The sequence below is a fragment of the Salvelinus alpinus genome, chromosome 2 (genome assembly GCF_045679555.1).
Source record: "Salvelinus alpinus chromosome 2, SLU_Salpinus.1, whole genome shotgun sequence".
NCBI classification, from domain to species: domain Eukaryota; kingdom Metazoa; phylum Chordata; class Actinopteri; order Salmoniformes; family Salmonidae; genus Salvelinus; species Salvelinus alpinus.
The window spans coordinates 63,971,708-63,983,751 of record NC_092087.1 but is presented as its reverse complement, the minus strand read 5'-3'; the positions used below and the strand labels follow the sequence as shown (position 1 = coordinate 63,983,751).

The 12,044-nt window shown below is 43.2% G+C and overlaps 2 protein-coding genes and 1 long non-coding RNA gene across 4 annotated transcripts; 1 reads left to right on the top strand and 2 right to left on the bottom strand.

The window, feature by feature from the left end:
* Positions 1 to 43: 43 nt before the first annotated feature.
* LOC139566451 (cysteine-rich protein 2-binding protein-like) lies at positions 44 to 7,663 on the bottom strand. Its single transcript, XM_071387632.1, has 10 exons — positions 7,405 to 7,663; positions 6,957 to 7,078; positions 6,506 to 6,627; positions 6,080 to 6,261; positions 5,285 to 5,710; positions 4,274 to 4,872; positions 3,865 to 3,998; positions 3,171 to 3,346; positions 1,453 to 1,643; positions 44 to 581 (listed from the first exon to the last, which is right to left on the bottom strand). Exons 1-10 carry the CDS (start codon positions 7,661 to 7,663, stop codon positions 408 to 410), a joined length of 2,385 nt encoding a protein of 794 aa, XP_071243733.1. The 3' UTR covers positions 44 to 407.
* Positions 7,125 to 9,345, bottom strand: pet117 (protein PET117 homolog, mitochondrial). Of its 2 annotated transcripts, XM_071387697.1 has the most exons (4): positions 9,252 to 9,345; positions 8,768 to 8,998; positions 8,168 to 8,320; positions 7,125 to 7,690 (listed from the first exon to the last, which is right to left on the bottom strand). In XM_071387697.1, exons 2-4 carry the CDS (start codon positions 8,861 to 8,863, stop codon positions 7,685 to 7,687), a joined length of 255 nt encoding a protein of 84 aa, XP_071243798.1. In that variant the 5' UTR covers positions 8,864 to 8,998; positions 9,252 to 9,345; the 3' UTR covers positions 7,125 to 7,684. The 2 variants fall into 2 exon arrangements, with proteins under 2 accessions (XP_071243798.1, XP_071243788.1); XM_071387687.1 differs by lacking the exon at positions 9,252 to 9,345 and having other exon boundaries at positions 8,768 to 8,999.
* A 316-nt stretch (positions 9,346 to 9,661) lies between these two features.
* Positions 9,662 to 11,013, top strand: LOC139566483 (uncharacterized). The gene is made up of 5 exons (XR_011673121.1): positions 9,662 to 9,892; positions 9,987 to 10,057; positions 10,305 to 10,472; positions 10,626 to 10,662; positions 10,888 to 11,013. It is a non-coding gene; the product is annotated as an uncharacterized lncRNA (long non-coding RNA).
* The last annotated feature ends 1,031 nt before the right edge of the window (positions 11,014 to 12,044 follow it).

The window sequence follows — 12,044 nt, the reverse complement described above, 5'->3', positions numbered from 1 at the left end:
TATACAGTATATTCCAGCAAGCAAATGAAGACAGAATTCGGAATGTGAATGATTTTTTTCTTTATATAATTGCCACTTGGGCTGCAGAATTATTCAGAAATGCGAGTGTACAAAATTACAATAAAATATCATCCTTCAGTCTCTTCTGTGGACCAACAAAAAATACACCTCACCATAGGTTCATACAATGGCTACACTGAATAGCACAGGCACTTCCAGATTAATTTTTTACTCCTTCTGACTGATTGCCTGTATAGAAATACAAACCCTACAACAGACAACGACAATTTGACTAGTACACTCAATATGGCTACCAGTTCACCAATGGAACATTAATTTACTTGGGACTGTCCATTCTAGTAATTATATTTCTATGGCTTGAATACTGGCCTGTCCCGTTTCCTGTCTCACCGCCGTAGCCGCAGGAAGAAGGCGTGTCGGCACTCCTTGCTGTCCAGCGGGTAGTATTTGTCGTAAAAGTCCAAGATGTACTCCTCAGTCTTAAAGCCGAACTTCTGGTATAGGAGCATGGCAGGGTTACTGGCCGAGACGTGTAGAGTGACATCTTTTCCCATGCAGGTCTGTGGGGGAAAAGAGAACCTTGCCTGAAAAGACATCTTCCCTTTTTTCAACCACTTAACCTGTGCGGTTGTAGATCGATCCAAACAATTTAAGTTCATTTTACGGTCATTTATTTATAGGTATTTATAGCAGTCTTGAGCTAACTTGACTAAATCTAATGTAGCCGTAGGGTCAAGTTAGTTCTGGTCTAAAAAGCACTAAGCGCCAGTAGTGTACAAAACACCTTCCTAATATTGAGCTGCACCCCCTTTTGGCCTCAGAACAGCCTCAATTCGTTGGGGCATGGTCTCTTTGAGGTGTCAAAAGTGTTCCACAGGGATGCTGGCCCATGTTGACTCCAATGCTTCAATGTTGTGTCAAGTTGGCTGAATGTCCTTAAGGTGGTGGACCATCCTTGATACACATGGGAAACTGTTGAGCATGAAAAATCCAGCAGCGTTGCAGTTCTTGACACACTCAAACTGGTGCGCCTGGCACCTACGACTATACCCCGTTCAAAGGCACTTAAATCTTGCCCATTCACTCTCAATGGCACACATACACAATCCATGTCTCAAGGCTTAAAAATCCTCCTTTGACCTCCTTCCCTTCATCTACACTAATTGAAGTGGATTTAACAGGTGACATCCTTAAGGGATCATAGCATTCACCTGGTCAGTCTGTCATGGAAAGAGCAGGTGTTCCTAATGATTTGTTCACTTAGTGTATATTACAATGGCATGTATATGATGGCAGTATGGCTCTATACAATGTGGCTTAGAGTCTCTATAAAAGCTGTGCTTCACCACTTTTTATGTAGACAATAGTATAGTGACCCTTTAATTGCTGCTTGCAACTGTAGTATTGTTGTTTTTAGTTATGATACCATACCTGAATGAGATGGTAGATCATGAATGTAGCGATTCCAGCCCTCCTCCACTCGGGATGCACCAGCAGGAAGGAGATGTAGGCCTCGTTGTACTTCACGTCCGGCACCATGAACCCAAAGCCGATCACCACCTTCTTATAAAGGACCACGACGCTGAAGTCTGGGTACTGGAGACACTCGGAGAGATCCACGCCTGATAAGAGAGCCAGAGAGAAAATCAGCCATCAATCTAAAACTTTGAGGGGAATATTTTAAAGTAGAATAAATATGCACAATGTTGTATGCTTCCATGTGATTTATTTTACAAGGACAATATTTCCATCTGCATTCACACGAACATATTTAAAAGAATATTACACTTTCAACACTTTAAATCAATGTTTGTCAGACATTTTATAAGTAGTCTAATGTCAAGATGACTCCAAGTCCCACAACATGGTTTGTGAAGATCCAGCAATATGCCTCAGCCCCAAATGAATGTCCCTTTTAAGTTCCCAGTCTGAAATAGGGCGGGGAGACATGGCCAAAATATCATTTCAAGGTATTTTTCAAATTTTGGACCGTATTTTATGTTTTTGATTAATAAAAGTTATACATTTGCTTCATGAGTAGTGCGTGGCACCACATATTCTAAATTATTTCAATGGGTCTATCTCCATTCGAATTGTTTTATACTGTTCAATTCAACCAAAAATAATTTCCTGCATTTCCTACCCTCATTTGAGATCCTTTCCACTCTGCCACGATATGGGCAAAAATACTATGCCATATTTTTAACCAAATGTTGCAATTGCGATTTAGATCAAAACACTTGGGTGAACTTTTGGAATCATGTAAATATGTTTATTATAATTCTATAGTTACAATATAAATAATAGTGGGCACTTTGAATACAGTTGTTTGACATGACAACGAGTGAAAATGCCATTTACGAGTTATTGTGACATGGTAGGAAAATAACTAAGTGATGTTCAGTGTTTCCTAGGGGACCCTATAATCTTTGGCTACATTAAATCTTTATTCAAATAGCCAACATATTCATGCGTTGCCTATTCCTCTTTGATTTAAAGATAATGTTGCACAAACATGCAGATTTAAGCCTCCACCAGTACTGGTATCAGGCTGTATTAGCTACGTTTGCTCTGACTCAGGACTTTTATTAGCTAGTTAGCTAGCGATTAGCATTAGTTGCTAACACGATTTAGCTTAACTTGCTAAGAAAATACAAACTAGCTGTTTGCAGATTGTAGGAACACAAACTAATATTGTAATTATAGAACACTTGTGGATTTATATTAAGATCAAAGAGGAAACATCGTTGTCATCAACATGTTGCATGTGCTGCATTGACCATGCAGACTGAACGAAAGTGTCTCGTGGTCAAGCAACAACAAATGCGCTCCTTGAATGACGGGTTGGGACTAGGTCTGTGTGGAAAGCAGCATGGAGAGAGAGAGAGAGAGAGAGAGAGAGGGATGACTCAAGTAGCGGAGTAAACTATAAAAATGGACGTTACACACAGCGTATCACATTTAACAAACCAAACATTCAAATACCGTTATATAAGGTAAAGTAAAAACCCAAACCGGTATGCGCATAAATACCGGTATCTAGTAAAATATGGTATAATGCCCAGCCCTAGTCTGAAATGTAAAAATTATCAAGTAAAATAAAAAATAAAAATCCAAACATGATAGCATGGCCCTGTTCAGTCTCCTACCTGGCCAGAAGATGTCGTGGCACATGGAGTTAACGGAGGGGATGTGGTTGGGCCGGACGTAACAGTAGTCGATGGGGGCCTCTGGATCTGGGTCCCAGAGGGGGTCCTTCCTGTGGGGGTAGGCACGGATCTCCGCCAACATCTTCAGCTTCATAGGCTTGTTCTCGTAGTCCCTCCTGGTGATGGATTCATTAGTGCACACCGTAGCAAAACGTTTTGCAATGGAAAACATTCCGCAACAAAAACAAGTTTCTTATTGGAGAAGTTCAAATTGTCACTCTCCGTTTCAGTCCATTTTCTTTCTCGATTTGGTGTCTAGTGAATATGACCCAGGAGATTGGATAGAAAACAAATGCCATGAATAGAGGCAACATGATATTTTTATTTGTGTGTCAGAGAGGAATGACTATTCTTCACAATGCATTTCAATCTGAACGTAATAAAGATATTGGGCACATTCAGGGGCACGTTCAGGAGGGCTACATACTGCACGTAACAGAGAAAAACGGCATGAATAGAGCCACAATAATATTGGTTCCTTCCATGCTGTGATTGTTATACCTCACCTTGAGTATCAGGGTTTAATTACAGGTTAATGTCATAGGTCAGGTGGTCACAAATGTCTCTTATCATATTAGGGGTATAAGGCTGCATGTGGTGTGCCTCATGAAGGAGGTAAGGGCGTGTGGCATACCTTATGAAGGGTTTGAGAGTGCGGGAGGTGTACGGGCTCTTGATGCCCTGGTCTATGCTGGCGTCCAAGCCCATGATCCGGTGCCAGAAGGACACTGTGGGCTGGTGGTACCCTCTTCTGCTGGACACCGTTGTCTAAAAGGGATCAAATGCATTCCATAGACGTGTGATCAAAGCAAAAGATGTATCACGCATGTGATGTAATGTGTTTGGAAATATTCCAACCATTCCTCTCATTCTCGTTATTCTAGTTCGTGACCGCTCATAACAAATCAGAATTTAATCGCAATAATAAATGCCACAAAGCAGACTTTTTATCGAAAGCGACCAAGAGTACAGAGAGTGCATACATTTGTGTGTGTGATCTGTGAACGAATTTGCCATCTGTGCTTGTGGTAGTGAAGGTGTACCTGGAAGCGGTCAAGGATTCGGAGATCCTGGCTGGTGGTGCGGTACTTCCCCGTGCCGGAGCCCCCGTAGTGGCCCTGTCCCCCCTCCTGGGCCCCGTACACCCCTCCCACCAGACTGAGGGTGGCGCTGACCGCCTGATCGATGTCCAACAGGGGGAGCCCTCTCTGGCGTTTGGCCTGCCTCACCAGTAGCTTCCTGTGCAGCCGCTTGGCCTGCGCAGTCACTGCCAGCGCCTGCGGACAGGCCTCCAGGCGCCGCAGCAGCACACGCTCTTCATAAAGGCTGAGGGGGGCAAACCGGGGCTCTGAGGGAGGCAAACCCTCCCCCTTCTCTGTTAGGACTCCCCTCCTCCTCTCCCCGCCACCCCATGCCCCCCTGGCCACGTTGGATTGGCCTTTGCCGTGCCCCCTTCTCTCGTCGTCTTCATCGTCCCGGTCACGGCCCTCCTCTTCATCACTCTCTGCTTCCTGCTTGATGTGCGCTCCTGGTCGCAGCTTCTTGCGAACGACAAGGGTGCCAGTGCCCAGGGACATGCTGGGTGAGGGGATGTACTCAATGCCGGGATCGATGAAGCCTTCGCCGTCTAGCTCCTCGTCATCTGGAGTTTCAAATCAGAAATGGGAAATATTAACAATACATTCTGTGAGATTTCCAGCCATTCACTGATCATTTCAACTAATTTAGTTTTTGAGGAATATGATTTCTGAAACGTTGTTCTCACAGAAAGTAATTTATTCCTATAGCACTACAGACAGATACTGTATATCCTAGAAATAAATTGATATTGGCATGGAATGCACCTTGGAATATTGCTCCATTGTTGACGTTTTTTTGTTGATTGGCACACCCACGAATCTTACATTGTGGTATTAAATGCTATCTGACACCATTTCTCATCTTGCCCCTGTGGGACAAATTTGGACTGCTTACCACTAAAACAGTAACTGTATTTTGAATGGTTCCTTTCATTTTCTATCTAGACTAAAAATTCCAAGATCAAGACTTCTTACCGTGAAAGAGCGCCATTGGTGGCATGACGTCAGGGATGAGGTCAGCCTCCGACAGCAGGCTGGGCGTGGCTGAGTGGGAGGCGGGGGTGCCGGGTGCAGAGAAGTCTGGAGAGGGCGACGGCGAGGGGCTGGTGAGTGGCGTTCGGTCCGAGGAGCTCATTGAGGAGAAGTCCACCACCTCGCCTTTCTCCAGGACAAAGTCGGGTCGCCTCCCACCGCCACGGCCGCTGAACTTGACAGGCGTGGAGGAGGTGCTGCGATCCATGTACCCCGCCGCCTCCTTCTGCGCCCGCCGGATGTCCTTGGCCTCGTGGGTGCGTGAGCGCTTTTCTTTCAGCTGCATGGCACTCTCCACCGGATTACGGCCCACACGCTTCCGTAAGCCCTCCACCGTGATGATGGGCTCCAGGGTTGGCTTGGAGGCGGCTGAGAAAGTAACAAACGCCAGCTAAGCAAAAATGGTTAAACAAAAAGGGCTCTAAATGCTCAATCAAAAACACATGCATGTACAGTCGCCTGGAGGGGTGAATTTATTTGGACTCCACTTCAACAGTAGCTGGTTATCCCTCAAAAACAAGTAATTGATTCGCACAACAGACTTTGCACAATTCTGCAAACTGCTTAGGGTTAACTACCTCTAACAATAATTTAACATTTGTAATATCCCTGTCATTTTTAAAGTCATGTCCCCCCTTGACTTTTCTTAAATAAGTCTATTTAACACACAAAATAATCCTTTGGTTGTGTCTGAAAATGTGAAAACTTAATGTTATTTATGAGTGTTCCGCAGTTCACCTTTAGACTTTAGGTAGGCCACCGAGGACTTGTCCCCATCTGGGCGCAGGGTGGGTGGACGGTTCTGCACCAGCTTCCACCAGCCTGGCTCGCCAAACTCCTGGGCCCCTGAGCGGAAGAACGTGGGGCTCCCCACCGACAAACAGCCCGCCACCGTGCTCCACCACGTGGAAGTCTTCTTCCTGCAGGTGAAGGTGATGCATCAAAAACTCTATCCATTTACAAAACACTAGACTTGTAAAGAATAACTCAAACATAGCTCTTCTTTCCACAAAAGTTGGGTAAAGTTCCAAATATGTCCACTCTTGATATTCTGATAATTGACTGAACAATTCAGGTTTTCTGTTGACATTTTTAGGGTTGTATGCAAACTGTTATCAAAACCTTACCAACTGACAACCAAATTAAGGTTGTTTTCTTTCTAACCTGGTGCCCAGTAGGAAGGTCCAGTGTCTCCCAATAAAGGCACAGATGTCCTCCTTCCATCTAAAGTAGCCTTGACGCCCCGTGCCCTCCAACGAAAGGTTGTACATGGCCAACATAACAACCTGAAATAAAACAGAAAACACACTGAACTGCAGTGAAAACCAGGAAAATAATATATGACATTCGTTCAGTACTCATTTCAGAGGGCTGTTGCCCAGAACAAATATAATCAATGAAAAAGTCTACAGCAATATACAATATATAGTACTCTGCAATTTTATACTTGGTCATACTTTAGATAAGGATCTTGACCCATATATTTAGCCCCATATGTTTGTATTATTAAGGTGTTCCTCATTTGACCCTATTCATGTTATTATCTTACGTAAGCTGCACTGCAAATCAGTTCTTTATTGTAAACTGCCAAAGTGCTTCATTGTGGCACATGTACCTGTTGCCAGGTGAGTCTCATCCTCTCAAAGGTCTCCTTGACATCTTCTGTACAGTCATAGCAGGTGAACTTGAAGAAGTTGTCTCCTTTCAGGTAGCTGGGTTGCTCTCCGTGCAGCTGTGCTGAATGGTGCGGAGGAGAATAAAAAGACTGCTAAGAGACAAGGCATTCTGTTCATTTCATTCTCATTCTTTATTTGAAAAGCATGTACGGTGCAACAGGACACGACATGACATCCAAATACGGAACAGCAGCCCTTTATAATATCTATGGATGAACAGATAAGGCCAACCCCACTGAAATTACAGAGCAAATAACAGCGTAAAATATACTCTGTCCAAATTGTAGTGACAAATTTGCAAGTGTTAAGTGATATTGAGAAAGAACGATGCCCCGTCGCAGGGAGAGGTCGCTCTCCCCCCCAGGGGCTGCCTGGCCCTCCTCTCACCGATGGGGATCCACTTGTGGCACTTGTCACAGTAGAAGGCCATGTCCTCGTTCCAGCCACCCTCGGCATCCTCCCCCAGATCGCTGTTGAGCGAGTCACCGCTCTGGTCGTGCGAGAGGTCCACCGAGGCCTGGTCTTCCGACTCCACGATGAGCAGCGTCTCGCCCTCCACCTCACCCTCCTCCAGCCCCTCCGAGGCAGAGGTGCACATGGCCTCATCTTCCACTTGGCCCCTCTGCTCACCACCGCTTTCCATCATAACCAGGTGGAGTCAGACAGTCTACTCCTGGGTAGATAGAGTGAAGAGTTTTAGTTTTACCAGCCACAATTGGGTAAGGACATTTTCAAATAAAAGCAGTATGATTCAGGGATTCCTTATTCTATGAGAGAAATCATAACGTTGCCTACTACCTAACTAAACACTATGTATAGCCTACCTTTAGGGAACGAACTGCATGCCACGCATTGCCCTATATGTTTTTCAAAACCAGTGACAATCAATAGCTATCCAGAAGGGTGGCAATGGCTTCTGCAGTGTCAGCTAGTTTACATTTTCTCCAAACCCGTAATTGATAAATCATTGGCCAGAGAATCTACAAAGATGTCTATTGTAAAAGGCAATTTGCATAAAGACAGCCCAGCCCAGTTCGAAAACAAACTATGGTGTACTACATTGCTTTATCAATATTTCAACACGTACATTAACCATACTACACTACACGTGGCTACATAACAATTGTGAAGGCTGTCAAAGAAGTTATGCCTGGGGTTGATCGGAGCCCTGCTGCCCAGATTCTCTCCTGTCGCGCTCTGCCTTGAGCTCCTTGGTCAGACTTCTTTGTTGCTCGAGCACTCGCAGGTTCTCTCTCTTCCTCTCCAAACGTTCAATGTCTCTAAGTACTCCCGCATGAAGTCTCTGATGAAGAACAAACAAAAAAAAACACTGTAAAAGCTGTCTAAAATTATGGCTAGAGGTGTTGTTTACCTCATGGTCCCAGTTTTGCTTGAGATGCACTCCTGCAACGGTGCTCACCGTAAGTATCACAGAAACGCCCAGTACAACTTTAGAGGTTGTAGACATAGCTAGCTATCTAGTATTGCATGTAGCCATCTACCGTTAGCTGTATGCTAGCAGAACAGTATGAAAATGCTAACTCTAGTTAGGTAACATTGGCTAAAGGTAATGTTTCTGCTTACAACTTTCTCAATGTAGCTAGCTAATTTGCAACGGACTTTTGAATGGGCCACATTGTACCCTACTATGACTTCTTGCTAGTTAACGTTATCTAGGAATTGGAGTGTACAGTAATTGAGCTGGTCCGTAGGCTAGCTAGTAGTTAGCTAGCTAACGTTAATTGTTTACCTCTTGGTCCCAGTTTTGCTTGAGATGCACTCCTGCAACGGTGCTCACCGTAAGTATCACAGAAATGCCCAGTACAACTTTAGAGGTTGTAGACATAGCTAGCTATCTAGTATTGCATGTAGTTTGGAGACAAAGGGAATTGCTAAACTAGGAGTTGGATAACGTTAGCACAGGACATCTCAATTATGTGTCGAGGTCGACGAGTTTAGGCTGTAGATTGGAGTACCGAATCTGGAGAAAGTCGAACACATCGATTTAAGACTTTCTAAACATTTATGCAATTAATAATTTGCAAATATTCTGGACATAAAACACGAATTAAGTCATGCAAAATATCATACAAAATGTGTTGTCTTCAATATAAGTTGCATAAGTGGCTAAATGTGATCCACACTGGCTTTGAGTAAGGCCTGTGTGTCTATATTACGCGGATGACTCTATACACGTCAGCCACTACAGTGACTGAAATTACTGCAACACTTACCAAAAAGCTGCAGTTAGTTTCGGGAATGGGTCGCAAGGAATAAATTAGTCCTAAATATTTCCAAAACTAAAAACATTGTATTTGGGACAAATCGTAATGAATAATGTGGAAGTTGAGGTGACTAAACTGCGTGGAGTAACCATGGATTGTATACTGTCTTAGTCAAAACATATTGATACAACAGTAGCTGAGATGGGGAGAAGTCTGTCCATAATAAAGCACTGCTCTGCCTTCTTAACAACACTATCAACAAGGTAGGTCCTACCGGCCCTGGTTTTGTCGCACCTGGGCCCTGTTTCAGAAAGCAGGTTTAACAAACTCTGAGTTTAAACCTGAACTCTGAGCTGTCAAACTCTGAGTTTTCGGTTTCAGACAGCTGATATCAATTAGTTCAATCAACTCTGAGTTAAATTAACCCTGAGTAAAGCATGTGCATGAGGAGATAAAAAGCCGATAACATGATTCATCATCACAACAGGAGAAAAAATGTCTCGAACCTCCTACTTCTCCCTAGTGGAGTTATAAATATTAATGAATGCATATGCAGATTATGAATATATATTTAAGAAAAAAAGCAATACAGTAGCAGCAGCAAAAGAACGTGAGCTGGCGTGGCAGAAAATTGCTGACCGAGTCAATGCGTGAGTATTAATTGGAGAAAAAAAAATGCATCTCGAGTGTCCCACTTTTCAACATTTTATATAGTGTGTGTGTGTGTGTTTAATATTTATGCAGGTGCAACCCAACAGGCAGAAAACGTACTTGGCATCAACTGAAGATGAAATCTAAAAATATACTTCAAACAGGTAAGGTATAATTTCATTACAAGCAATTGTGATGATTAGCCTACCCTACCGAATTAAACAGCATCCAGTGGCTACATTCAACATGTGATATATTTAAGTAGTTAGTGAAATTTTTCTAAGCAAAAAAAAGTTACATTTTGCAGCCATCCCAACACTGCCACTATTTTAATATTGTCTATTTGAAAGTAATGCCTAAATTCCTTCATACATACAAGTCTCCAAATGTTGTGCTTACTGGACATTATAGCCAATAGAAAAAAGGCTGAGGGCTGAAAAAAAGGTGGGGTCCACCACCACTCCGAAGCTAAAGAGATGGCCCTCAGTCAAAACAGTGGGTGACCTATTGCTAAAGGAATCTCTGGATGAACCTCATCTGACCCAACCACCCCCCAGGACACAAGGGCCTACATAAGAGGTTAGTTATTCAAATTAATAATCTATGTACATTCATCCTTTTGCCACAGTGTTACCTCAGTGATTCCCACCCATCCATCTTAGACACTACTTGGCACACTGATTTTCTTGTAGCGGTATAATTATTTGTAATTGACTGCTGTTACTTTTTCAGATTCTTAGTTGTCCTTCAGACATCAATCTATTTTAAGGTAACTCCGAGTTATATATTTGAAATTGGGATGTGGCCTGCACACTGTTGTAAAAACAAAATTCAAATTAGTTGGGGCGCTTTTCTGGGTAAAGTTATTTAACTGTCTAATTTTCATCTTCTACCAGCTACTGATGGTGTAATCTGTCTGGTGGAGCCTTCTGCCATAACAGATTTTTCATAATGGGTTAGAGTAGAACACCAACATTGTTCATTTTCATTACAGGAGGATGATGAAGACACCTTGTCAGCTGCCACAGTGGGAAGCTACAGAGATGCCTATTGAGGTCAAAAATAACAACTAACAGTTGATGATAGTGTTGTACCATAATAAAACTTGCAAATTTTTCTCTAACAGAGCAATGCTGGAAATTACAATGAGGAGGAGGGTCCATCCACCTCCACAGTACAACTTACCTCAGTAAGATGTTGTTCTGCATTGGCCCATGACTTACAATGAAACTAGGTAGACCTGGCACTGTGAAATTCAATGTCATTTTTTTGTGTTCCTATAGTTCCCTGTGAAACAGCTGTACTTAGAGAAACAATTTTTAAAATGTCATTTAGAAATTGACCACATAAGGCTGCAGATACAAAAAAAATTGAAATACAACAGCTGGAACATCAGTTAAAGGTGGGTGAGGTGCCCACAGGTGGATGATTTTACTTGGTTGAACAACATAAATATTAACTACTGTACTGCATTTGCACTGGCAGGAAATAAAGACGCCTTCATAAAAAGAAAGGCATTGTCTTTATTTGACACTGGGGAGGTGATGGGTCAATCAGAAATTATGGTAGCATATTGTGTCTCTGATACTTTGTGTCTCTGCTCTTCCATCTGGTGCTTCAGCGGGGTGGTCAGGCTCATTATCAGGATCGTTCACTGGTTGAGTAGGACATTGTTCTCTAATTGTGGCAATGTTGTGGAGAATCACACATGCCACAATAATGTCACATGCCCTTTCTGGGGTGACCCTGAGATTACGAAGGCACTGAAACCGGGCCTTGAGCATCCCAATGGTCATCTCTACCCTGGCTTATGTCCTGCAGTGAGCCAAGTTATAATGTTGCTGCGGGCCGGGCTCAGGATCAGGGTAAGGGGTCAGCAAATAGGGCTGGCAGCGGTACCCTCGGTCACCGAGCAGGTAACCATCGAACTCTCCTATGATATTACGAGTATACAGTTTACATTTTCAGTTGCAATAGGTGGAAAGAAAATGTTGATTATAGTAGGATATAGCTATATATATAAACTCATCATGGGCAAATCTAGCGCTCAGTGTACACTCACAGAAAATTTGCGAGTCATGCACAGACCCAGGTCACTTTGCTTCCACATTGCTGATGATGTGGGCTGCATCACATATGATCTTCACAGTG